The sequence below is a fragment of the Thunnus maccoyii genome, chromosome 1 (genome assembly GCF_910596095.1).
Source record: "Thunnus maccoyii chromosome 1, fThuMac1.1, whole genome shotgun sequence".
NCBI classification, from domain to species: Eukaryota; Metazoa; Chordata; class Actinopteri; order Scombriformes; family Scombridae; genus Thunnus; species Thunnus maccoyii.
Genome location: NC_056533.1, coordinates 8,430,142 through 8,455,494, shown reverse-complemented (window position 1 = coordinate 8,455,494; position 25,353 = coordinate 8,430,142). Strand labels below are relative to the sequence as shown.

Sequence of the window (25,353 nt, the reverse complement as noted above, 5' to 3'; positions counted from 1 at the left end):
CTACATGTTTAGTTACCATACACATCCTGCATTTCAATTTTAATAGGCTGCAGTGAGATTTATCACAATCCAATTTACAAACACATTTACAGTTCGCAGCATCAAGCCGATCAAGGTCATGAGGATGTAGTTTTTTTCGGGAATGACATCATTAATCTCTGTTTATGTTAGTGGACGCTACGACTGGAAAGAAAACTATGGTAAACGAAAACATGGCTGTATGAAAAGTGTAGGTTTAATCTAAGTAAACATATTTCCTCTCTGTCTAGTTCTTACAGCCTCAGGTGTTTCTCGAGTCTTGAAATTCTGACACACCTTTACATCACCGCAGTTACCTGAGAAAGGCGGCTTCAGTTGTGAATCGTGCGCATGCGCTCACTAGCATCGCTAGGATATTATAAGCGCAGCCCGGAGCGCGGAGCGTGGTTCAGTCTACAGTATCTGGACCGGACCGAGGCTAGCAGGAAACACTTTTTCACGGCGGAGGAGATGGGGGACAAAGAGAAGAAGAAGAAGGATACAAACTCCTCTGGGAGCGACAGAGTCACTTTGAAAAAAGAAATAGGACTTTTGAGCGCTTGCGCTATTATCATCGGTGAGTGTATGACAGCTTTTGTCTGAATGAAGAGCGTGTCGTTATGGTTGTTGTTGAGGAAAAGTTAACGGGGAAACGTGTTTGAGCGGCAGACTGGCGGAATTAACTGTTATAACGTGGCGGGTATGCAGTTATGTCTTTGTTGTCATAGTTACAATACTATGGCACATAATACACAGCAGGAGTGCGTTTTTGTCCGTGTCTTGATCTACTGTACGAACACTGCACGGATATGAACTTGTTTTATCACTTAGAAATGGTTCAGCCGCTTGACTTGTGCACGAAACCGCCAAAATACGCACAGAAAGGTGGCTTTTACGCACGTACGGTCCACAACTGATGTCAGGGTCCGATTCGGACTGCAGGGCTTTAGGTTTTGAGTGGAAACTGTTGCATCAGTCGGGATGATCTGAATATGGACATGCCTACGTGGCTGGATCTTCTCATGTTGAACTTGAACGGCATGCAGCACAACCTCCATGTGGTTCAGTTGGACAGTTGAGCAACATTGTGAAACTGCCAGGGTTAGGGGTTCAACTCCCTGTGGTCAAAGCAAGGCATTAGCATTGTTCCTTGTAATCACTCCATCATAACCCGCCTATACTGATAAGGGGAGACAGGAAATTTATGTTAGAGAAATGCAGCGACGTAAAATGAAAGTCTATTTTAATGCAGGAAGTTGCGCATTGTTTCCTGTACGTTATGATGTACTCAACAATCTTAGAGTGTTACAGTATGCAGTGGCGGGAAGTTCATCTGCAGCACTAAACTCAGAGGGTTATGCAGTATGCTATAATAATCTGCAGAGGATTCCCCAGCTGCCAGCTGATAACCAGCCTCTCTGGCTGCTCACATCTAGCCTGTATATTTCTGGACTCAAGGGGGGAAACAACACTGCTGACTTCAAGACATGAATTTCGTCATTAAGTTATTTTTGTGTGAGCTGTTCTGGTCTTTGGTTTTGCTGAATTTACTGAGATACTTTATCTCGCCCCCCTTTTTTACTGTACACTTGGACTCGTATCAGCATTGTGACCTTGTCATTTCAGATGTGTTGTTTTCACTCATAATATTTGGCAGGTTACCCCAAATATATAAAACTATACAGGTTATTACCAGATTACAATATAAATGAACAGCATAAAGGATGGCTCAACACCACGTTCGGGCTATGACATGACCACAACAGAATTAGGAAGACAGGGTGAATGAGGGAATGAACCGGGGAGAAGATGCATTCATTTAAGTAAGAAGATCACCTTGCATCCGGACATTGCTCACAAATAACTTTCAACTCTAAAGTTATAATGCCAGCGAATCTCGAAATACGAGCTCATGTCTTTGGTTTTTCAGCAGTCTCTCCTGTCTCATTAGCCTTAGTAAATCACCTTTGTGTGGTCATACGACAGGGCAGCAGAGTCATAAATGAACAAGCTAAAAGGTCATGGAGCATGAGGGATATGCCAGTGAGAGAGCATTCAGGACTCTCATGACTTGCACGAGTCCCAATTGTGCCTGTGCAGATGAGATCTCCAAATGAGAACGTTCTGAACCACAAATAGGTGGACCGCGAGTGGAAGAGAGGGCAGAAGAAACCACGATGACTGAAAGTTGGAGACAGACGTTGGGATATTATAGACTGTTGAACTGTGGTTTCCACAGTCGTAGTATTTCACAAGGTTGATAGTCTCCTGTGCTTCACACATCACATCCTCGTGTTTCATTTATCTCTGGTTGTAAATATAAACAGACTCAGGGGTAGAGCTACCTCATAAATGGAGAATAGAGGCAGTTAAACATTAGAGCAACTGACAAACAGATCTTTCTCAGTGAAAGCAGAATCTGTAATATGTTGTAAGAGCGTTACAAAGGAAAAGGCAACAGTGTGACCCTTTTAACAGTAACGTTATCACTATCTAATCTTTCTATCCAAGGTCAAGTCTATTGTGCTTTGATAGAAACTGATACTGTTCCAGTTAATGCTCATTCTTTGGCTGGCACATTTAACTCAGTTTTGTGTTCATTTGGCAAGCAGCAGCTGTGCAAATCCTTTTTAAACTCTCAAAGTACACTAACAGCTCTGCTCAGGCTTTACAGTCATATCACAGAGCTTCAAGGGTTATGTGTTTGGTCTAATTTAATATTGCTAATGTGAAATGAATGCTCTAATCAGTGAGGTTAATACAGACCACCTGCTGCATTGTTTGCTGTGAAGCGCAGATGGAGTGAAGCTTGCACAGCTAGTACACACAGACAACTTGAGTCACGCTACTACCCACCAGATACAGCCTACTCACATATCTAATGCTGCTGTAGTAAGGTGGACCGTTAAAGCTGTCACTGCACTTGGCTGCTGCTTAACTGCATGCCACTATGACTGCTTATGTTACAACTATGTCTGCTTACTACACAGCAAAGCAGCTGTATCAAATGACACACATTACTAATCTCTAACCAAACTAGATGTATTTATAATGCAATATTGAATAAATATGACAGTAACACTTAGTGTAACTACTATTCCCACATTTTACCAGCCCCACCTCCACTGCAGCAACCACCTGCAGATCGTTTCCCCTGGGGGGATGCTCTGTTATTGTCACACCCTGTTTCACACTTGCTGATACTGGTCAGGTCCACGAAGAGAAAGAAAAACACTGCATCTCCTATGAGATCGAGATCAGATGTTTTGTTTTGGTTTCAGACGGGAAGGAGTTCCTTATTCTGAACCATGATTTGAAAATAGTTGTGTTTTATCTGAGCAGTAAATTTAAGGAGATTTCTCAGCCAGTGCAGGAGGCTGAGAGGGTCAAGTAGGACTCTGATTCACACTTTCAGCTCTGATGCCAAACTTTATGACATAACAAACACAACACAGGCATTATGTAACTGTGCTGCATCTCACCACATCCTCCACAATCAAATCTGACAGTGATAAATGCACTGCTTGGACCTAGTCTCGCCCTCTGCATCATTAGGAAGCATTCAGAGCTGCTCTAACAGGGGAGAAGCGATTGCGTGCCTCACAGTGAAAACATTTACGGTGACAGAGTTATATTTTTTTATGGAGACTCCTTTTGTCCCAAACTTCTCCAAAAAGGAGAAAAAACACAGAGGACAGTGCAAAACAAGTTTGCTTGGACAGCTGCTGTTTGGTTACTTTTTTACGTGTGTTAGTTTTTGTTTTGTCTTTTCTTTGCGTAGGGGTGATGACATGTAAGTGCCAGGCTGGATTTGACCCCAGGACATGGTGTCTTGTTAGTGTGTGCCTTGGCCAACTGAACCACCAGGGAACCTGTTTATGCTGGTTTGAGGGACAGCTGAGCGTGGACCTTGATGAGCCATGTTTCCACCACAGCACAAAGCCAGACTGGCTGAACCCATTCTTTCTATAAATAAGGATAAGAATAACAGTTGCGTCATTACATACCTGGGACAGGTGGTTTTGTTTCTATTGTCTGCTATGATTTAAATTTAAATTACAAAAGTGACCTAAATAGTTAAACAAATAATTCCGCAGCTGTACTTTTGGTTTCCTTCCACAACTGCTGTATATACATCCTCATCTGTAATGAAATAAGTTGCTTTGCTAACTGTTCTGGTCACCAGGGAGCTAACTGGGGGCCCAGTTTCACCAGACAAGGCAGTTTTCTGTCCCCTTGGGCAGATAGAAAATGTTTTCTTTGTCTCTTCTTTTTTCCTTTTTTGCCTAATTGTACTAATTAAACAGAAGACAAGGATTCAAGGACCAAACGCCTTATTTGCCTATTATTTTCCTATATTCAGCTACATAACCTAAAATATGATAACTGGGTGGACTTGAGGCTCTGATTAGGCTATTTTGTTTCTGTCAAATCTGGCAACACCAAAGTCGTTTGTCCTGCTTTCTCATTTTTCCTCTGAATGTGCAAAAGTACAGTCAAAACCATTGAGAAAGCTATAAGTTAGGCAGTGATCTGAAACACCTGCACACCTTTTTTATTTTGATATCTCTGAGCAGCACGCATCGCCATAGGTAGTGCTGTCGCATGGTCAGGCATCCTTGCACTTTCCACAGGAAAACGACGGCTCCTGCCAGTGCAAAGTGATTCTGCCCTGCACTGTAGTGGACAACTGAACTGGAGACAACTGAACTTTTTGAAAATGTTGACATAAAACTGAATATAGCAGCAATGTTAAAATTCAGCTGTCTCTGATTTTTATGTCCAAAGCTGATGAGAAAGCACTAATGTTGCTATTAACCTGTATTTATATTATTATGCTGTTAGACAAAGCAACAAGTATAAAATAATACAGCAGCCCAAGAATAATTGTTGGTCCCTAAGTAGCACATTTCATTTATGAGCCAATTCATGATTTTATGCAATCATCTGACAACAGAAAGAGAAAAATACCTGTAGTTAATACTTTTTTTTTTTCTATTTTCAAACACAACACTGAAGAGAAGCAATGCTTTAACCCGCTGAGACCAAGCTGACAATCCAGCCATGTCTGTCAAAAAATCTCAGACCAGTGACAGAGTAACAGAGGAGGACTGTAATTTTGTTATTTGCCTCTCTTACCTAAGAAAATCTACAAAATCTACCAAAACATTGAATAAAATGAGTATGTAAGCATACCTCCAGGACTCCACTGAACATCAGTTTGTGTAAAAAAAAAAAATTTCAGACCGACTACCACATTTTCCCTGTGACCTCTGACCCACTTGACGTCTTTCCTGTTGGTGCTTCTCTAGGATTTATACTGCCTAATTGTTACATTTGCTGTTTGTCCCTGTAAGTCAGCCAAATAATTAAAATATGTATGGAACTGTCCAACAACTAAAGCAGATCAGAAATAGTTTAACTAAAGTCTTTAGTACACTACGAGACAGACATATATGTAATAAGATATTTTTTAGAGATTGCACAAGTCAATAGATGAAAGGAAAGTGAAATGAATCCCTACAGGTTTCATTGAAATGATAGGGATGTTTTAATAAGCCTGTTGAGATTTGTTGCTGCTCTGGTTTTTTTTGTGTGCAGAGTCTATTTCTTTCTTTGTGTTTGTCTGTGTCTCAAAAACTTACAGTATATATGTGTAAATTAAGTGGATAGACAAGCCACAGGTAAAACAACAGCTTATAACTTTACTATATACTGTAGCTATCAGAAATGGACTCCATTCCACATGTTTGGAGGGTAAAGAGATCAATGAAAATTTAAGTTAAAGTATGATGGCTTTGCATGAAACAGTTTTGCAGAAGTTTGTGGTCTCTGAGTACCTTCTAGTTGAATATTTAATTATATGCAAGTGTAAATAACCTTTGTTACCTTTGCTTTTCCCCCGAAGGAAACATCATCGGCTCTGGGATATTCATCTCTCCTAAAGGTGTGTTGGAACATGCAGGCTCAGTGGGTCTGTCACTCATCATCTGGGTTTGTGGAGGGGGGATCTGTACCCTTGGGTCCATGTGCTATGCTGAACTGGGCGTCACCATCCCAAAGTCAGGAGGAGACTATTCATATGTGACAGAAATCTTTGGAGGGCTAGTGGGGTAAGTACTGTTGTTTTTGTCCAGTTAACCCTTTCTCATAACTACAGCAGCAGTTTGTCACATCCCAGTATGAGTCTGTTAGCGTCCAGTTCATTTACTCATTCATCACCTCCTTGACACATGTAAAGACAACTGAGTAAAGTTTCTACAGTTAGATAATTGCTATACAAATTGCTTAACCAAATAAAATCAAAATATATACATGATGTACAAAATACAACAACACATATGACCTTGTCTTGTTCATCTGTTCAAGTGTTTTCAGCATTGTACTCGACTCGCTTGCTTGGTATGGATTGTACTACAACACACCGTGGCCATAAGAGGGTTGGTTTAATAGGACAGCCCGTCTGGAACCAATCAGCTCTGAAGGTCTTGTGACTTTCATGTGGTCATGTGACATGTCAGCTGATTCTAGAGCAGTACTGTAAGTCTGAGAAGGTCAAATGTGCCTGGCACTATGCATGCCTGTGGAGGCACTAGTTCAGTCCGGTGTGGCTTCATTTAGCTCATTCAGTGCACAAAACTTCATTAAGGAAGAACGAATGGGAAGAAACACTGATGCCACAGCAGAAGAAGAAAGAACAAGGATGAGAAATTGTGAAAAAAAATGTGTATTTGTGGATCCACAGCTGAACCATGCGCTCAAGACTTTCCATTTTCACTCTCACAAAACTCCACCACCCGCTGCGCTCCCTGGACCTGTCGCCTGATTGACACAATTTACTTCCAACGCAACACCACTTCTTCTCAGAGTCATAACTCAAGTCATAACAGGATCTTTTGATGTACATCAAGGATAGTCGTCCATTAATCAGTTTAGAAACCAATGACCTCCTTTTCAGTATGAAAGTAAACGAGGTAGTTATTGTCCGTACAGTGCGAGCAGGAGCTGCTAGTAACCAAAGCAGCATGACTTTTCCTGATGTAGATAAGCCAAAATGTAAACAAATAGGCTAAAAACATAGAGGTATACTTTGGTTTAACGTCCAATACTCGGACATTCAGCAATGCTTTTCCTAAATAACTATTCATCAGTTTTCACCTTATTAGTAGTGAAGAGCAGGATAAAGCTTGACCAATGTTTAACAGGTGTTATTTTTTCAGTTTCCTACAACTGATGGAAAAATTCCCTTGCAACCCCCAACTGCTGAGGCAGAGTTGTTCAGAGACCAATAGCAGGAAACTGTGGTTGTACTGGGAGCCGTCATTACAAAAGTGAACGCAGGGAGAGCCCCTTCTCATTTTAGTAATATTGTAGCAACGACTCCTTCACATACATTTATATTTAAAAAAAAATACTGTACATATATGTTAAGGGCTGTTTACTGTCATATATGTAATCCAGCGTGTTTTGTGTCTTTGTCCTGTAGCTTCCTGTTGTTATGGAGTGCCGTCCTCATCATGTATCCGACCACGCTGGCTGTCATCGCTCTCACCTTCTCCAATTACGTCTTGCAGCCAGCCTTCCAGAACTGCCTGCCTCCATACGTTGCCACCAGACTCCTCGCCACCATCTGTGTCTGTGAGTCACAAACAGCCCCTCTTGAGTTTGCCAGATGAGTTTTAGTAATAATTCATGACTTCTTTTGTTTAGACCCTCGTCTCTATTTTTGGTGCTTTCCTGTGATGTTTCCGCACTCCGCTTCCCACAGATCATCCGTCAATCAGTGTGTCAAAGACTTTTTAGTCTTTTTCCTCAGATCTTCTAGTGATGAAGCTTGAGTTTCTAAAGGTGGTGTTTTTTTCTTGCTGAAACTTAGAACACATGAAGTCCTGTGCAGCAGAGGATTTTTGCAGGTAAAGGCTAGAGGACACTGGATCCGTCTTTTGCGTTGCATGTGAAGTCAGATGTCAAAAACTCCGACTTTAGTAAGAAAAGATGTCTCAGAATGACTCCTGTGCAGGAATTCCTCACTGCAAGGTTTCTAAAATGCAGTCATCTTGTGCCATGTCGACATAGCAGAATTCCTTGTAAACTCTATGCAATGTTATTTTTTAAATGTATATATTCCCTAAAACAATCTTCAGTTTCATTTTCAGCCTTGCATGGCCTGGAATTTACCAAAACACTATATTCATTGAGCTATAAACTTCAGGGTTGCCCATGTTAACCACTGTTGTGAGCTGTGCCACTGCACTGCATAGTTTGTAATACAACCTACCAGCTGGGAATGTCTGACCTTCCACTTAAGGAATGCAGCATTAAAACGGCTAATGTAAAAGCTTTCATGAACCATGTGTAGGAAGAATCACTATTGTGTTGCCTGCATAGTCCTTGGTGTCTAAATCAGCGAGGCTGAAATGAGGTCTAAACTCTCAGGAAGAAAAGGACAATCCACTTCATTTAGCTCTGAGAATACATGTGGGTACCGCGATGACTCTGACAATATGTCCACATAAACATCAATGTTGTTGATGGGTTGAGCACTTCTGATTCATACACTGTATATTACATGTATATTATACATATAATAGGTTTGTTAAAGCAGAAATTATACAGCATAACCTTGACAATTTGGTGACAATGTGAAATGTTTGTTAACAGAATTGTTGTCATGTTGAGACGTGAAAAAAACTTGGTCCAGGACTATGATTGTCTGTTGATCATCAGTGACTGCCAGGAGTTCAGCTTATTTCCCAACTGACAAGTTGGTCAATGACTGGTGTGTTGGTCAGTTTGATTGGCTCATTGGGGTTCAGGTGAGTTGTTGACGGATTTTCTGGTGGTCTGTCTGGAGAAAGTGGGCTGGACACCATAGAAACCAATTTCAGAGGATCCCATAGGTGTATTGATACTGTGATTGGCTGGTTTACATTCCTGTTTGCTGTTTGCTGTCGCAGCCTCTGCCTCCGTCATTATGACATCCTATTTCACAGTATCACACTTCAAACCTTCTCTTGCTTTAAACATTCAGGTCATCTGACTGTCTGACCCAGAGTAACTCCCAGTGAGGTAAACAGAAGAAGTAACTTCTTTGTTAGATCAACATGTCCAGCAACTGATCGCAAGTTCATGGTGAAAGATCAAAGCATACACACAGTCGAATAAATAAATGTCAACGTGACCAAATATAAGTGCCAGGGAAACAAACAAGAACAAGCAAAAAGCAGAAGTTGTGACCAGTTTTGACTGGATGGCTAACAGGTGTGAAGAAGCTGTTTGAATGTCAAGCGAGGTAAAACACACAAAACTACGAATGGCAAAACAAACTCTTCAAACCAAATCCAGCAACTTTCATCTCATAGCTAGAAGACATTATGATACTGTGATAGTTCAGTGTGCTGACAGCTGTCATTGTCATTTGGTAATTCCATATGAAATGCAGTGCTCTATTTCCAGCCTCTAATCAGATCAGCGGCGGTCTTGAAATGTTGGAGTACAGCAATCAGTATTTAAATAGCCAGTGGCAAAAACAGACTGTGCATGTATCTGGTTGACAAGCCAGCCAGTTTGATCTTGTCTGAACTGGATGGAGAAAGGGAAAAGGGGAGATGAGGAGAGGGATGGGTATCTGCGCGTGAGAGCTTGTGCATGTGTCAGGCGGGGGTTAGCATGTACAGATCACGTCGGTGCACCTTTACTATTTTTGGCGACAGAAGGTTATAACTGCAGTCTAGTTAGGCCAGGGGCCTACTTTGTGTGAGTGTGTTTGTGTTGTACCCTTGTTTGTGTGTGTGTGTGTGTGTGTTCACGTGTTCGTGTGTCAGTATCAGTGTCAGACTACATAATGGTGCCAGCCTTTGTGGACGCCGCTAATGAGAGGGTGTGTCTACGCCATTGTGCATTGTTTCACTGTGGTTACCGTGACGCTCCTGTCACTGAGCACCATGGAAACAGGAAATGGGCAGGACACCTTGCACATCAATGATGGGGGATCCCATTGGCCAGCTGACATTCTGGTTGGCTGTTTGATGTTCCCATTGGCTGCTTGGTACCGCCCCCTCTCTCATCCACAGCATCACACTTCAGACCTGCAGTCACAGGAAGGTTGTAGTCTGCAGTTATATTAACTTCAGTCTTTATGTCTGAACCTTTATCAGAAACTTGTGAACAAGGAAAGTGCCTGATGTCATATCACCCTGATAAAAGAAGGAGCAAATATTCCTCTGAACCCTACAAGAATATTAATGTTGGAGAAATTGACAGTAAACAGTTGGATAAGTCTTTTCACTATAGTGCCATGATTCTAAAGCACCAAATGCAGGCACCTGGATGTGAAACTCTTAAGCTGGTGGTATAAATAATGAGGTCTGTATGCCGTTATGTGCTGTGGGTATGTACTGGATCTGTACGTTGGTTGTCATCACTACCTACATTCTTTACTGAGAGAAGAGGATGGATTGCTATTTTCATTCAAAGGTTATATATTATTTTAGCCTTTGCCTCACTCAGATCAATATACAGTGAGTCACTTTACAGTTGTTGTTCATCATTAATGCACTTCTGGATAAATTCAGAAATTCTGCATACTGTGTACTAAAAGTTGACCCATAGAAGCACCAACACATCAAGTTAAGCATAATCTGCACAAAAGGAATAAGCAAAATTGGAGCTTTTTTAACTATGAAATAATTTTGTGAAATAAAAAGCTGAAGGATAAAATAATACAATGTGATGATAAAATACAAACATTTTAGCACTTAGTGGACAATGTTTTTCTGAGCAAAACACTCAGGAATAACTGCCATACCAAAGCCCTTGTTATGTCTGCTGAACATTTCTTAGTGAAGGGTTTATGAATGTGAGTCAGCCGATGTATGAGTTTCTCGCTTGCAGAGTGTACTGCATGAGAGTCACAAGTGACTCAGGTGTGTGTGTGTGTATTTGTCTGCGTGTGTGTGAAAACCAGACAGGTCCAGTTGTGGGCGGGTTTGTTCTTCTCAGAATAGGAGTGCAGTACACTCAGGTCAGGAGATTTACTCTGGAACAACACTTTATTTTGTTAAATATTGATCAGTTTTACTCAATAGAAACCACCAATATGCAAAAAATATATTTTTTAACAATAAACAACAAAATATATTCACTAGTACTACTAAAATATTCTAACAAATCTCACTGACCCAAAAATCATTAATTTCCCTTCATACCCAACAATTAATAGAACTGTGACGAAGTGTTAATCTATTTTTCAAAGAAAAAGGGATACACACGCTGATTCTCATTTTGTTTTATGGAGGAGAAACAGAAATGGTAGCTTCTGTTGTTCATTCCAGCACAGCAGGGAGCCAATTTTAGACACCACTTGTTTGTGGTGGTGCAGCAGCTGTGGTTGTTGTGCTTGTAGTAGTAGTAATATGTTTCAGCCAATCAGATGGCATATCTCTTTGACATATTCCATAAAACAGGCCCAGGGATCATGGCATTCTTCAAATATTAATGGAAACTGCCCTTTCATTTAATAAGATATAATCTAAAATCTTTACATAACTCAAATGCACAGTTTGCATTTCTATTTTTAAGTTTAGGTAAATGAAAATGAAATTGCCATTTCACACATTTTGAATTAGATATATATCACAATTATAGCAGGCCTTTATTTTGCACTATATTGCAATTGTCAATAGATTGTGGTGCAATCCCTCTAAAGGCAGAAATGAAAAACAGAAAATATATAATATAAATATAATATCTTTACACTACAAGTATGAAGAACACAAAAAAGTCTTGGATTGGCAGTTATTTTGGATTTATTTCAAATGTGGCACTCTTCCTCAGGCAACTTCCAACTATTGCAAAATACAACTGTAATTTAAAATTACAAATATTATTTATGATATGATTAACTATTTTCCTGTTTTTGAAAAAATAGTAATATCTTGTAGTTTTCATTTGCTTTGTCCAGATTTTGTGCCAAAACCTGAACTGCTGCCAGTAGCTGAAGACGTTCATTGGAGCTTGCGCATCCAGCGTACTGTGTACTGTTTTATTCATCAGTGTCTAAAATTGTGTCATTGTTCTGCCATTTATGGACGTTTGGAAAAGAGAGCTCTCCATAAAGGACAGAAGGACTACTCAAGTAGGATCAGTGCAGACACAAATGAATGGAGCTGTACACAGTGTGCAGCCTATGGATAAATGGAGACATCATGTGCAAATTAAAATTGAATACAGCTGAGTGATTTCAATTTGAAGTTGGCAGTTCTAGACTTCTGCACTGACCTTACAACTCAGTTGCCATTCAGAAACCCTCACCATTCATTGATAAGGGAAAAAAGGGCCTTTTTGGCCAATCCTTTCCCGGCCTCCACAGGGTGCTAAAAAATCTGAATCCCGAACGAGAGCCCTATTTTTCAAATTTTTCATCAAGGGTTCCCAGTTGTCCCGTTTCCCACCAAGTGCCAGTGTCACGCTGTCCATTTGGGAAACTTTTTGCCATTTTGGTCGTCTAGGGAAATGTCTATTCGGAAAACAGTCCCCCAATGGCAAAAAGTTTCTGAAATGGACTTAACCTGTACTTGTCCATTTAGAAACCCCTTATAGGGGGACCTCGGGGTTCCCAACTGGACACTGACATTTAGGACACTTTTTGCCATTTGGGTCTGACCCTTTAAAAGCTTTAAAGCTACAGAGTTGCAACATTTTCTGGGTCAATAATGTAACACAATACTCTCTCTATATCTTTTAGCAAATAAAGTCTGTTTTTTTAAAATTCAAGTTGAAGAGGGTGTCAGGGTCGAAGGCCCTGACACTGACTTACGTGGAGTAGACCCATTTTGGTTTGGACCTGATAGCACATAGCATGCCAGCGCAGGAACCTGAACACCTCCCATTACTTTTGAATTGAAATTTTTGCCAGGGTAAATTAGTGGAAAGTGATACCCAGATGGACAAATTTCAGATATCATATTTCAGAGGAAATCATATTTCCTCTGAAAATGGTCCAAACGGCTTGAAAGTTGCACCAACACCCTGTCACAGAACATAGATTTGGCGTATCAAGCACAGCCTCACTATACCCTTTGCAGTCCTATATCCTTTCAGGAATTCTCCTCAAGGTTGGAATCAGGTCAGCCTTGTAGAGCAGCCTTTGTTATGCAACATTTTTCAAATTTTCAAATATTCAAATAGCAAGTCCTTTTTTAGTGTTAACTGGTTAGTGTTAGGGTAAGGGTCCATTTGGGAACCCTGAGGTCCCTATATAAAGGGTTTCTAAATGGACAAGTTTCCCTAAACCTACTTGTCCATTCAGAAACCCTTTATATGGGAACCTCTGTGTTCCCATTTGGTGAGCACCCCAAAAATGGACCTCTTATTGGAAAATTGAAAATGAAATTGAAATATGTTGCATATCAAAGCTGCTCTACAAGGTGGACTTAATTGTAGCAAAATACTGCATCTGGACCAAAAACAAGCCATCTGTGCTCAGTTTGAGCAATGTATTGCACCAGACTAAAAGCTACCTATATGGACTCAATGGCAGCACTGTACTTCATCTGCATGAAAAGTGGCCTATTTTGACTCCACTGGAGCAATGTACTGAAAGTGGACACAAAGTTTCCCCATTGGAGCAAAATACTGCATCTGGACAAAAAAATGTCCCATTTGGCATCAGGTTAACCCAAATGGCAAAAGGTTTCCGATCTGTCAAACACCTCAGCAGCGCCTTGTTATTCATGAGTATAGTTGAATTAAGACAAGTCTTTGCTTGTAAAATTTATTCATTCAGGGGGTGTTTTATTTGCTCTTTATACCCAAATCTATGGGAAAATTTATTATAAAAACTAGTAACAGACTTTTCAAAGATGCATTTTTGCTTCTTCTCTAACAAAACTGATCTAATCTTCACCATGTAATTTATATAACTATGTGCTGTCCCATCTATCTGCAAGTCTGTGCTGCTGCCCTCTTGGATAGGTCTCCTCTTTAAAAAAGTGTTTGAGTCCCAATGAGAGTTTAATTAAGAAAAATTCACTGTGATAACTGGATGCCGCCCTCCTTTTATTTGCTCCTGCTCTATATCACTGACTGTACTATGTTAGTTGTCAGCATGTCTTTGCATGTATTTCACCAACACCTAAATCCTGTAGATTTACTGGAAGGGTTCTGGTGTCAGATACCTTGTGGTTGACAGACAGGGCTGGCAGGGTGTTATTGCCAGTTCACTGACTCCAGTGACCAGATCCTGGACCAGGAGGCGTTCCTGAAGTTAGAGCCCCCTGATAAATCTGCACTGACTTGGAATCAGAATCCATTAAGAGTAAAAGCAGTAATTAGTTTAGTATTCCAGTGCTGAGGCAGCGTTCAATAGAAGCTGTGACGGCAGGACACAGATTTACCTGCGCTGTCACATTCAAAGCCCGCTGGCACCTCCTTCCTGTCAGGGTCAACACAGAGGCAAGCTGGGGGAGGAGGAGGTGGTGATGATGGGGGGTTCACAGGAACACAGGAACGGAAATGCATGTAACACCTCAAGGGTAATTGACTATAAAACACTGCTGTGTTGTAGAGGAGTGAAAGCTCTGCCCGGTGCCACCAAAACCTCCTGCCAAAAATTCACACATGTGTGTATGTGTATGTGCGTGTGCCCGCACCAGCGGAAGCAGTGTGTTCGTTCAGCTTTTTGTGGTGGAAGGGGAACTTTGCCCCAGTGATGGATGGCATGGTTGATAACATCCAGCATAGGAGGTTATATAGACGATATAATATATCCATAAAATCCACCAGCATATAGGTGTGACCACCTGCCGTTTGATCATATATGTCATAAAGACAATAAAATAGTAGGTTTACAGATGAGGGCAGACACTGTAAACTTTTGGGGCTTGGCCCAAACCTATTTTTTTTCCCATTTATGGAAGCTAAATGCGCTATTTTTAAAGCGTAAAAATGCCAAAAAATCTGTACATCATTTGGAAAAAACAGGATAGTTGCCCAGGAAAAAAATCATCCTGTAGAGCCTACATCATATTTTCTATCTCATTATCTTCCAACTGTGTTCATCATTCTGAAACCATAACACAACAAATGTTGAGGATGACTTATTTTCACTCCTGCCACCTAAAAAGAGACAAAAATTGTCTGACAACTATTGCTTACTATTTTTATGTTACATTACATAACTAGGGTAGGAATTTGGTTTAAACAGCATTACTAATCTTGAGACCTATTTTTGTTATAGTATGCTGGAGTAGAGTTCACAGAATGAATGTTTAGCTGACAAATCTGCTACATTTGAATCCATGCCTTAATAATCTGGGCTGCTCTAACTTCAAATTAAGGATCTCCAACAATGGCAAGTAAATGTGGTCTTCAACACTCTGAATTGAATATTAGGCCAACAGAAGAACATTCAAATTATATTGGATTTCTTTAGGGAATAGCTGAGTAGGATAAACAACATATATTATTATCTTATGGCACTTGATTTGATCTACTCTCGGTCACTCTGTTTTCCTTTCCTCCTATTTTCTTCTGAACTTCTCTCACTTTCTCAACTGCATTTATTTATTGTCCTCCACTGAAAGAAGAAAATATGAAACAAAAAAAGTATTAAGATCTCTGATGATGCAACAAAAGATTAAATGCTCTCCTTTCTTCTCAACACATTTTCATCTCTTGTCCCTCTTCCTCTTCACCTGTTTCCCCCACAAGTTTTCACATCTCATTTCCTGTTCTCTTATTCATTCTTTTCCTCACTCTCTCTTTCACTCCTCCCTTTCCTCTCTCTTCCTCACTCCTTCCTCACTTTCACTTCCACTTCTGTCCTCTCCTCACCAGTTCTCCATTCCCCTCCTCCTGGCTCCGCATCACACAATTTTCTCCTCTCTCTTTCTCTTAACTTCTGCTTTTCACTCCTTTCTCACCCCTCATTATCTCTCCTCCCCTTGTCCTGCATCCTCTCCTGCTCCACAGGGTTTCTCCTTTCCTCTTCGCTCTCTCACTCTTTTTCACTCCTGGCTCATTTTCACGCTTTTCTCCTTTCCTCGTCTCTCCGTCACATATGTCCTTCTCCCTCCTCCTTTATGTTCTTCACATTCTCTTTCAGTCCTTTCTTCTCCGCATCCTTCCATCACTGGAAACTGACAAACTTTGAATATCACAATTAACTATACACATGTAAAAGCTATGAGGCATACAGAAATACTGTATTTCTAAGCTTTCAAGTAACTAGCATATTAAGCATCTCCATTGTGTCCACTCCCTTTCTCCTCTCTTCACTCTCCACTCCTTTCCTGCCCTATGTGTACGCTTTCTTCCATTTCCTCTTAACACTCCTTTCCAACTGCCATCCACTCTTTGTGGATGGCGGCTGACTTTGACTCCTCATGAAAAACTTTATTATGTCCATAGTCCATAAGCTAGTCACTAGCTAGCAAGCAAGCTTGCTCACTGAGGTGACACCACCGAATGAAATTCAACACTCACAAGACAACAACCCGTGACAATGTTAGGGGGACCTAGATGGTGATATTTCCCCAGTAATAGAACTTTTGCGCTCCATTGATTTGCCGGTGCAGTCAGAGAGACCAAGGGGAAATGACACAAAGGTGAAGTTATTTTAAAACCTAAAAGATTTGAGGCTTCTGAAAAAACATTTGAGGATGGAGCGCAAGAAGCCACCCGCCCTGCTCCGCTGTTAGTTTACAGTAATGTCAGTCTTTCACGTGATACACCCCCCTCACGCCACTGTGACGGAGCTACCAGCAGGTGATTGCACTAAATTAGAAAGCTGGGTCAGAGGGGAAGACAAAAGCAATAGTTTGAAAGAGTAAAAGGCATATGATGCATAGATGTGTTAGGTGTTTTTTCTCTCCTTGAGTTTCCTAATATATGTGTGCATATACATGCGTGTGCATAACTAGACACCAGAGAACTAAGGTGACACTGAACGAAGAGTAAAAGGCATACAGACATCTGGTGAAGCTGGCTTTATCAGAGTGACCAAAATTATGAGTATGTGTCTGTCGATAGATTTGTAAAAATATAAAGAAAAGAAAATTTTGATTTAATTACATGTTATTTATAAAACACATGTGCTTGGTTAGTTAGTCCAAAAATACTTGCACTTGCTCAGTTTGGTTCACTCACTTGGAATTTGGGCAGCCCTTGTTTAATGGTGGTGCTCGAGCACGTACAACAGGGTAAATGTGAAGGTCAGTGCTTTAGAGAGTGGTGTGAGGAAGGGACACACACACACACACACACAATATGCACACACTCATGACGGAAACAGGAAGTAACGCCATGGACCTTTTGCCTGTCGTTTTGTCGGGAAAGATTTCTTTTAGTTGTGTGAGCTGAAAAGTGAGGAATGTGGAGTCAGCGAGACAACGCGTAATAGAAGCATAAGAGAGGCAATAGACTACATACATTTTGGAGCAATTCTGGGTCCTTGTTGTGGCAAAACTGTTGGTCTGGGCTACAAAATGTTCTCTTTCACTGACCAACACTAAGTACTGATCCATTATTAGTGATCTTTTTTTCTTTTTCAATTTTAAAACCTGTCTAATTCACTGTGTAAATACTTAACTATAGATTGGTTGTAATTTAAATTAAGTTGTTCCTGGGAGTTTATAAAACTGTGTTTTTACAATTTTATGATGACATCTACTAAGAATCATAATTTAACCTTGATCAGTCATATCTGGTCAATATCTGATCAATTAAAAAAGTACCAGCACTGACACTGACCTCGTACTGGAACCTGTGAGGACAACCAAGAGTCTAATCCCTCAATGCACGCATTAGACTTTCATTTGTTTTCAGATCAGTTTCAGAGCTCCGTCTCTCTCTCTGTGTTAAATAGCCCTCTGCCTGTGTGTCCAGCACCACAGTACAAAACTGTACTAACTAAAATGATGACAGAGGTCTGTCAATGGAGAAAATGTACATAGAGTCTCTTAAACACAGTCTACAGTATTACAGTATGATAAGATCAGATCAAAAACTAGTGTGTAATCTTAGTCAGTCTCTGTATTTTGGCTGCTTTGTGATCCAATGTTGATTTCTGGTGCCAGAAGATGTTTTGGATCTAAAATAGCTGTCTAATCAGAGCAACTGACGTTATCAACAGTTACAAACATCAACTAGGAGGTCACCGGATGAATATTGAACTTCAAACCAAATTCAACTTGTTGCTATATGTAAAACATGCATCCAGCAAGAGAATACCTTCACTGCTTTTCCCTTTAGGTGAAGATTTCATTTGATAAAAGTGTATATTTCTTCTGATATTGGTGGAGGTTATTAATTTAGTTGAGGTGATACAAATTTGTTATACAGGGCCCTCCGTTTATAAGTTAATGCCAAAGCCTGTCAGAAACATGTTGCTTTAGAATGATTTTAAATGTATTTGTATGTATGTTTGTTTGTGTGTGTGTGTGTGTGTGTGTGTGTGTGCAGTGTTCCTGACCTGGGTGAACTGCTCCAGTGTGCGCTGGGCGACGAGGATCCAGGATGTTTTCACTGTAGGAAAACTTCTCGCTTTGGCACTCATCATAGTGGTAGGAATCGTCCAAATCTGTAGAGGTAAACACACACACACACACACACACACACACACTCACACACACAAACAAACATACACACACACACACACACTGTCCTCATCAAGACAGTGATTGCTGTGGTTTGCCACAGATGCCATAAATTTATCATATTTGTCGCTAATATATGGGTTGATTTTACTGTTGAGGACTCAAAAAAAAGGTCAATAAAATTGATGCAAAGACAATATACATAGAAGAACAGAGCAAATGAAATGTACCACATTACTGTACATAAACATATGATATCTGAGAAATATAAACTGTGAACTGTTTCTGTACATGTTCTGTATGTGGATTTTTGGGTTATCTGCCAATATGAACACAACACACATAAGGTGCATCTATTTATGTTTTAATACATTTAAAGACACAAATAGAATATCCATCTATACCTGCAATTTGCAGAGTAGAATGAACCAACAGTATTTAAAGTTATTCATGAAGAAAGCTGCTGCCATACTGCTCTACATCATTGCAGCAGTAAAAATGTACTGAAACTGTTGACCCCTGGTGCTCATGATTACACATAACTTGAAAAGTTTGTTTATTAAGTATCTTTTTAAAGTAACTTAAAATATTACAGCTTTAGGCCCTAATATGGTTCTATACTAACTATGGACTGATTTATAGTTTTTAGCATCTGTTGAGATGAGTTAAAGGAAAGATTGACATTTTTTCAAGTGTATTTTAATACAGTACACATGCTCATATGCACATCAAAACTATCCTTTAAAACTGTAATGACAACCATTCAGTTCCTCAACCTGTTTGAACTTTCATTTGAACTGTTTAAACCTGTTAAACAGTTTTACTGACTGGATTTTCAATTTGATAAGATAGTGAAGTCTATGGATTTTATTATTTTACTCAATATACTGTATGTACATTATAGATATACGGAGCTGCCAAGGCCATGATCTTTTCACTGACTCATCTAGACATCTCGCATGTCTCCAGGTTACTATGATGCCCTGCGGCCCAGTGAGGCCTTTGAATTCAGGCAGGATCCTTCAGTGGGACAGATAGCGCTGGCCTTCCTCCAGGCATCCTTTGCCTACAGCGGCTGGAATTTCCTCAACTATGTCACAGAGGAGGTTGTGGAGCCACGCAAGTATGGCATGCACACACACATATTATTTTATATTAGCTAAAATACAAAATACCAATACAGCCATTACACCAACAATATTGGTGTAATGGCTGACACCTGTACCTCTGTGTGTTGGTCTGTAAAGCGCACTAAAACTTAGCTTTTATGATGCTGGAACATTTGACATTTTGCAATTACTTCTACCTTTATGTCATCAGGAACCTGCCCCGTGCAATTTACATTTCCATTCCGCTGGTGACTTTGGTCTACACCATGACCAACATTGCCTACTTCTCCTCCATGACCCCTGAGGAGCTGCTGGCCTCTAACGCTGTGGCAGTGGTGAGCGGCTCTTCATCTGCATGAGTGGATGTTTCATATAGGAGCTTATGTTCTGCTAAACAAGAGTCTCCGTTGTCTGGGAACAGTATGTACTGTACTGTATGTGAGACTGTAAGACTGCTGAGGCTGAGAATCCTAAACAACCAATAAACCAATCAGTCAATAAGATTAAAGCTTTTTTTCACGATCACAGTGGGAAATTTGGGAAACAGTCATATGAGTCGAGTTTGCGACTACTTTCCTCTGACAGACTGGAAACATAAACAGTGTCATGGGAGTGTAAAGGATAAGGCCAGCATTATTTTGTTCTCTTATTATCAAAAAACCAGTTCCCACAAAAAGACTAAAAACAACATTTGCAGAATCTAATTGGAGCTTTCAGCAAAAGGAATCAATTGATTCATCAAGAGCTGCAGTGATTAGTCGATTAATTGATTAATTGATCGACAGAAAATTAATCCGCAACTATTTTGATCATGTGAGCTCATAGGACTTGGTTTTACAATCCCGTATTGTAATCAGTAATCATACCTTGAGTGGGGGTAGCGGGTAAACGCTTCACTGGGGTCATCAGGTGGGCACCCTCCTTCCTTGGTGTTTTGTTGGTAGACCTGCAACATCTCCAGAGGGCTCAACGGTGACACCTGGTGCCCCCTCCTCCTGCTGGCTGATGGTGACTGATTATTGAATAATCGTTTTAGTCATTAATGAAAAAATAAATGCTGGTTGTGGCTTCTCAAATGTGAAAGTGTTATGCTTTTTGTGTCATACATGATAGTAAACTGAGTATCTTTGGATTTTGGACAAAACATGACATTTGAGCTCTAAGAAGTTATAACAGGCATTTTTCAGTATTTTCTGACATTTTGGAGACGAAACAATTAATCAAGAAAATTATCGGCAGATTAATTGATGATGAAAATAATAGTTAGTTGCAGCCCTAAATGGATCTCTGATAAGGACGGGATGAATCAATCAATAAGTCATGGTAAAAGTCAATAATCAGTCAACAATTTTGTGTTGCTTCAGACATTTGGGGAAAAGCTGCTGGGGATGTTTTCCTGGGTGATGCCTATCTCTGTAGCGCTGTCCACCTTTGGGGGAATCAATGGATATCTGTTCACCTCCTCCAGGTACAACACACATTCTGCTTCTCTGTGCTTTACACTACATGCTGAACTTTAACCCAAGCCTTAATCTTACTAAACTCAAATTATCCCTCTTATGACTGGCTAACATGTTCTCGAAATAAAAACAAGGTTGTCAAGAGTTAGCCCTTATATGTACATGTAAACTGAAATCAGCATATGTGTCTGTCTGTAGATTGTGTTTCTCAGGGGCCAGAGAAGGTCACCTGCCCTCTCTGCTCGCTATGATCCACCTGAAGAGCTGTACTCCTATCCCCGCCCTGCTGGTCTGCGTAAGTTTTGTCACTGCCAGTTTTGTCTACCCTGTCCAGCTTTATAAGTACACAAAACAGAAATTATTCTTTACTATTAATATGGTACTATTAATGATTTCTAGATAGTTTAATATGTACTTGATATTCATTTCCTACAGTGCACTGCCACCATATTCATCTTGTGTATTGGAGAGACACACAACTTGATCAATTATGTGTCCTTCATCAACTATCTGTCATATGGGGTAACCATCGCTGGCCTCCTCTATCTCCGCAAGAAGAGACCCAACTTGGCCAGACCCATCAAGGTAAGGCCACCTGAAAACCAAACCAGCAACAAAATTTAACTTAGGGTACTTCATTACATCTTTGTTTATTTAAAATTGAGTCAAAGCTCTCTACAGTTTATTTTAAATTAACTAACCCATGGCCCCGGTGCCAAACGTCTAAAAATCACCTTTTCACCTTATCAGCTGTAATTAGAAAATGTTAAAATAGAGTTACTGGGTGTCTTCTTAGTACATCCAGAGAGAAGAAAGTAACAACAGAACACAAGAGAGGAACAGAACTGAACATGACCATGTTTAAAAAATAAGTCTATTAGATATTACAAATAATTAAACAAGACAAAATATTTGAAACATTTTTGTGGGGTTTTTACAGATAGGTATGAAACTTGAAGGTCTTACAGGAGTAAATTAAATTAAGGACAACATAGATATAATAAGTATAATTCAAACTTACCTTCACGTGAATTTCATGATGACTTATTTTTCTTCAGGCCAAACCTTTGTTCAGTTTTCCACATTTAATAACATAAATGTGACAGAGGGTAGCATGAGTGGCTTCTCATTTTAACTAAAATGTTGCTGGCAGGTTTCACCAGCTGTAGGCAATTAACGTTAATTGCGTTGGACAAACTACAAAATAAAAGTTGGCCGTTCTCTGGTATTGTGCATGCTCACTCACTGGCATGGCTTACTGGGACAATTAATGAATGGGAGCCATTGTTGGTGTTGTCTTTCACACCTATGCTTTTCCTGCTTTTGAAATGTCAAAAACTCTCCATGAAAAGGGTCTATTAAACTCGCTCTAGCCAGTACGTCATAGGAAATGTTATGGTTTGCACCTAGGTAGCCTCTTTTATGAAGCATCTGTGTGGAACTCCAAACAGGTTCGTAGCGGTATTTATAAGTTCCCCAAAATCCTTAACAATAAGAGTAACACATCATTATATTACCTCCACTGAGCGGCAACTTGTCCCAACAGTCAGTGAAACTGCCTCAGCAGCCAAAGTGGAGACAGAGCGGTCAACAGTGTCATTTATGGGCCATCGGATGTCTTTGACTCAATGGTAGTTTGTCATTTATGGTCATTATGGACATTGACGATGATAATTTGGCGCTCCCTGGTGACGCAAAGGTCAATTACATGATATGTGTACTGAATACTGTTTTCATTTAACATGTAAAGAATTATTAATAATTATGTGTTTATATACATATATAAAAATGTTTATATATTTATAGATAGATAGATATTATTTCACCCCCACTTGGATGAGAAAGTGTGTCCAATTTTGACTGATACTGTGTATAATATTAATATTTATTTGTGCAGGTGAACCTGTTAATCCCCATCACCTACTTGATTTTCTGGGTTGTGCTGCTGGGCTTCAGTCTCTACTCTGAGCCAGTGGTTTGTGGTCTGGGAATGGTCATCATGCTGACTGGCGTCCCCATCTACTTTGTGGGTATTCAGTGGAAGAACAAACCCAAATGGCTTTACAGTTTAGTCGGTGAGTCAGCCTGTGCTGCTGAAAATTATATATTTTTAAAATATGTTAACAGTCAGGCCTTGTTATTTTATCTCATCCTGTTGTCTGTTGTGTTGCAGAGAAAATTACATACCTGGGCCAGAGGATGTGTTACGTGGTGTTTCCTCAGGAAGACCCTTCAGAGACTGAACCCCTCACTGCCTCCAAAGCCACAGACTGAGCAGTGCAGTCAACCAGGAAATCCCTTTTTACATCAACACCTGTACCAGTTTTTGCGTTCAAAATCTTTCACATAGTTTGGTCAGTTTGTGAATGATTAAGAGATGGTTTCGTCCATGGTCTTGCACAGGTGCAGCCTGAATGAGGCTGTGATAAATCCCCAAGAAGTGGATGGTTATACTTAGGGCATTTGCATTTTAAGCCCTAAAGCTGGGACATGTGTTTTAATTTGTTGGTTTGGTAGTACTGTCTATCCACTCTCCTCACCAATATGCCAAGTTTTCTCTTTCATATGGATCTTCTTCTCATCTTCTCCATTCGTCTCCCTTCTTCTTCTCATCTTCACGATCACTTCCAAGATCTTTTCTGAGTACCACTAAATCCTTGTGCTAATGTGCCTTATGAAATGTATGTGTTGGTATAGTGTATTGGTTTTGTGCGGGTGTGTAATAACTTTTAAGGGGTAAATATGCAAGCAGTTTCTGCACTCAGCAATACTTCTATTACGGCTGCTACCTTCAGCTCTGCTTCACTAATTATTCACATGGTTTTACCGTTTGTCAACTTTGGATAAGTATTTTTCTGTCTGTATCTCTGCCTGGCCGTTCATAATACTTGCCACCCCTTGTTCTTTTTTGATTATTATATCTCTGCTCTCTCCTGTGAGAGATAATGTAGGTGCCTTCATGATCTACTACACTCCTCTTTCCTAGGAAGAGGAAGACGAGAAGTTTGTGGCTGTCAGCTGGAAGAACGGCCGACTCTCAGAAGTTAATAAGCTGTATCATCACAACACAAAATGCCTGACTGGCTGCTCTTACCGTTTGTTTTTGTAATGTTTTCCAGCCTCTTCACCTCTTTTTGTCTTTTTAGGTCTCTGAGGTGAGGCTCCATTGAGCTTGTTGCTTTGGAAATGTTCTCATCTCTGGGAATGCCAAAGTGAACTTTCTTAAGTCAAGTTATTAGATTTCAGATTTCTCATTTGATGTTACAGTACAGTACTTACCATTAACGTGTTGTTGGATAACATTCGCCACATTGAGAGACAGCTGTATGGTTGGCATGGATGTTTACTTGTGCATGAGCATGTTCCCACATTGTCATAAAATGTTTCCCCAAAGACACATCATCACTTCAATGAAACCTGGCTCACTGACAGTTTAGAGTTCAACTGACTATGATATCGTAAATTGATTAATTAAAGTCCCACAATAACTTATGGACTTTCTATAGTCCTACTGACTTAACATATTGACTTATTATGGCCCCACTGAATTACTATGGTGCCTCCAAATTATTAAGGTCAAACTCACTATACTTTAACACAGTACGCTAATTTACTGTGGTACAAGAGACACTGGTGTTGACATGCATTTGGGTAATCCACCTCAGTTTTTCTATAAGCTGTTTATGTTGTACATACAACAGAACACATGGAGGTTCGGGCCAGTGGCCTTTTTTAAACATGATGTAAACCAGCAGGTTCGAACTTGGACTAGACATTCAGTCCTTTTTCCAGGCCTGGAGATGCTGGGACTCCGCCCATGCATCAAGTCCACAAAAAGACACGCACACTTAAGACAACATGTATGTCTGTCTGCGATGTCCAGGTGCTGTTAGCTCAGTTGAGATCTGTAAATACTGTGTAAAGAAAAAACAAACTGTAACAAATGCGCCATGGACTCCGGCAAACATCACATTCCTCAGACATGTTGTGATACATTTACATACTGTATAATTGATGGGTGTACCTGTGTTTTGTAAAAGAGTGTGAAGTTGTACAATGATAACAATATAATAGCTCATTAAATATAGCAACTTGTCAGAGGCATCACTTTTTTTTCATCATAGACATGTATGTGTGTGTTCAGGTGTGTCAAATAAACCTTCACTTGTG

At 40.1% G+C, this 25,353-nt stretch overlaps 1 protein-coding gene and 1 long non-coding RNA gene across 3 annotated transcripts; one reads left to right on the top strand and one right to left on the bottom strand.

Annotated features, from left to right (window-relative positions):
- The first annotated feature begins 354 nt into the window (after positions 1 to 354).
- Positions 355 to 25,353, top strand: slc7a10a (solute carrier family 7 member 10a). The gene is made up of 11 exons (XM_042394251.1): positions 355 to 595; positions 5,927 to 6,131; positions 7,505 to 7,656; positions 18,481 to 18,606; positions 19,584 to 19,737; positions 19,935 to 20,058; positions 21,088 to 21,191; positions 21,382 to 21,478; positions 21,619 to 21,768; positions 23,081 to 23,258; positions 23,357 to 25,353. Exons 1-11 carry the CDS (start codon positions 370 to 372, stop codon positions 23,455 to 23,457), a joined length of 1,617 nt encoding a protein of 538 aa, XP_042250185.1. The 5' UTR covers positions 355 to 369; the 3' UTR covers positions 23,458 to 25,353.
- Positions 7,663 to 22,858, bottom strand: LOC121885149. 2 transcript variants are annotated; one of them, XR_006092482.1, is made up of 4 exons: positions 22,205 to 22,858; positions 20,590 to 20,735; positions 18,491 to 18,598; positions 7,663 to 10,106 (listed from the first exon to the last, which is right to left on the bottom strand). It is a non-coding gene; the product is annotated as an uncharacterized LOC121885149 (long non-coding RNA). The 2 variants fall into 2 exon arrangements; XR_006092493.1 differs by having other exon boundaries at positions 20,590 to 20,725.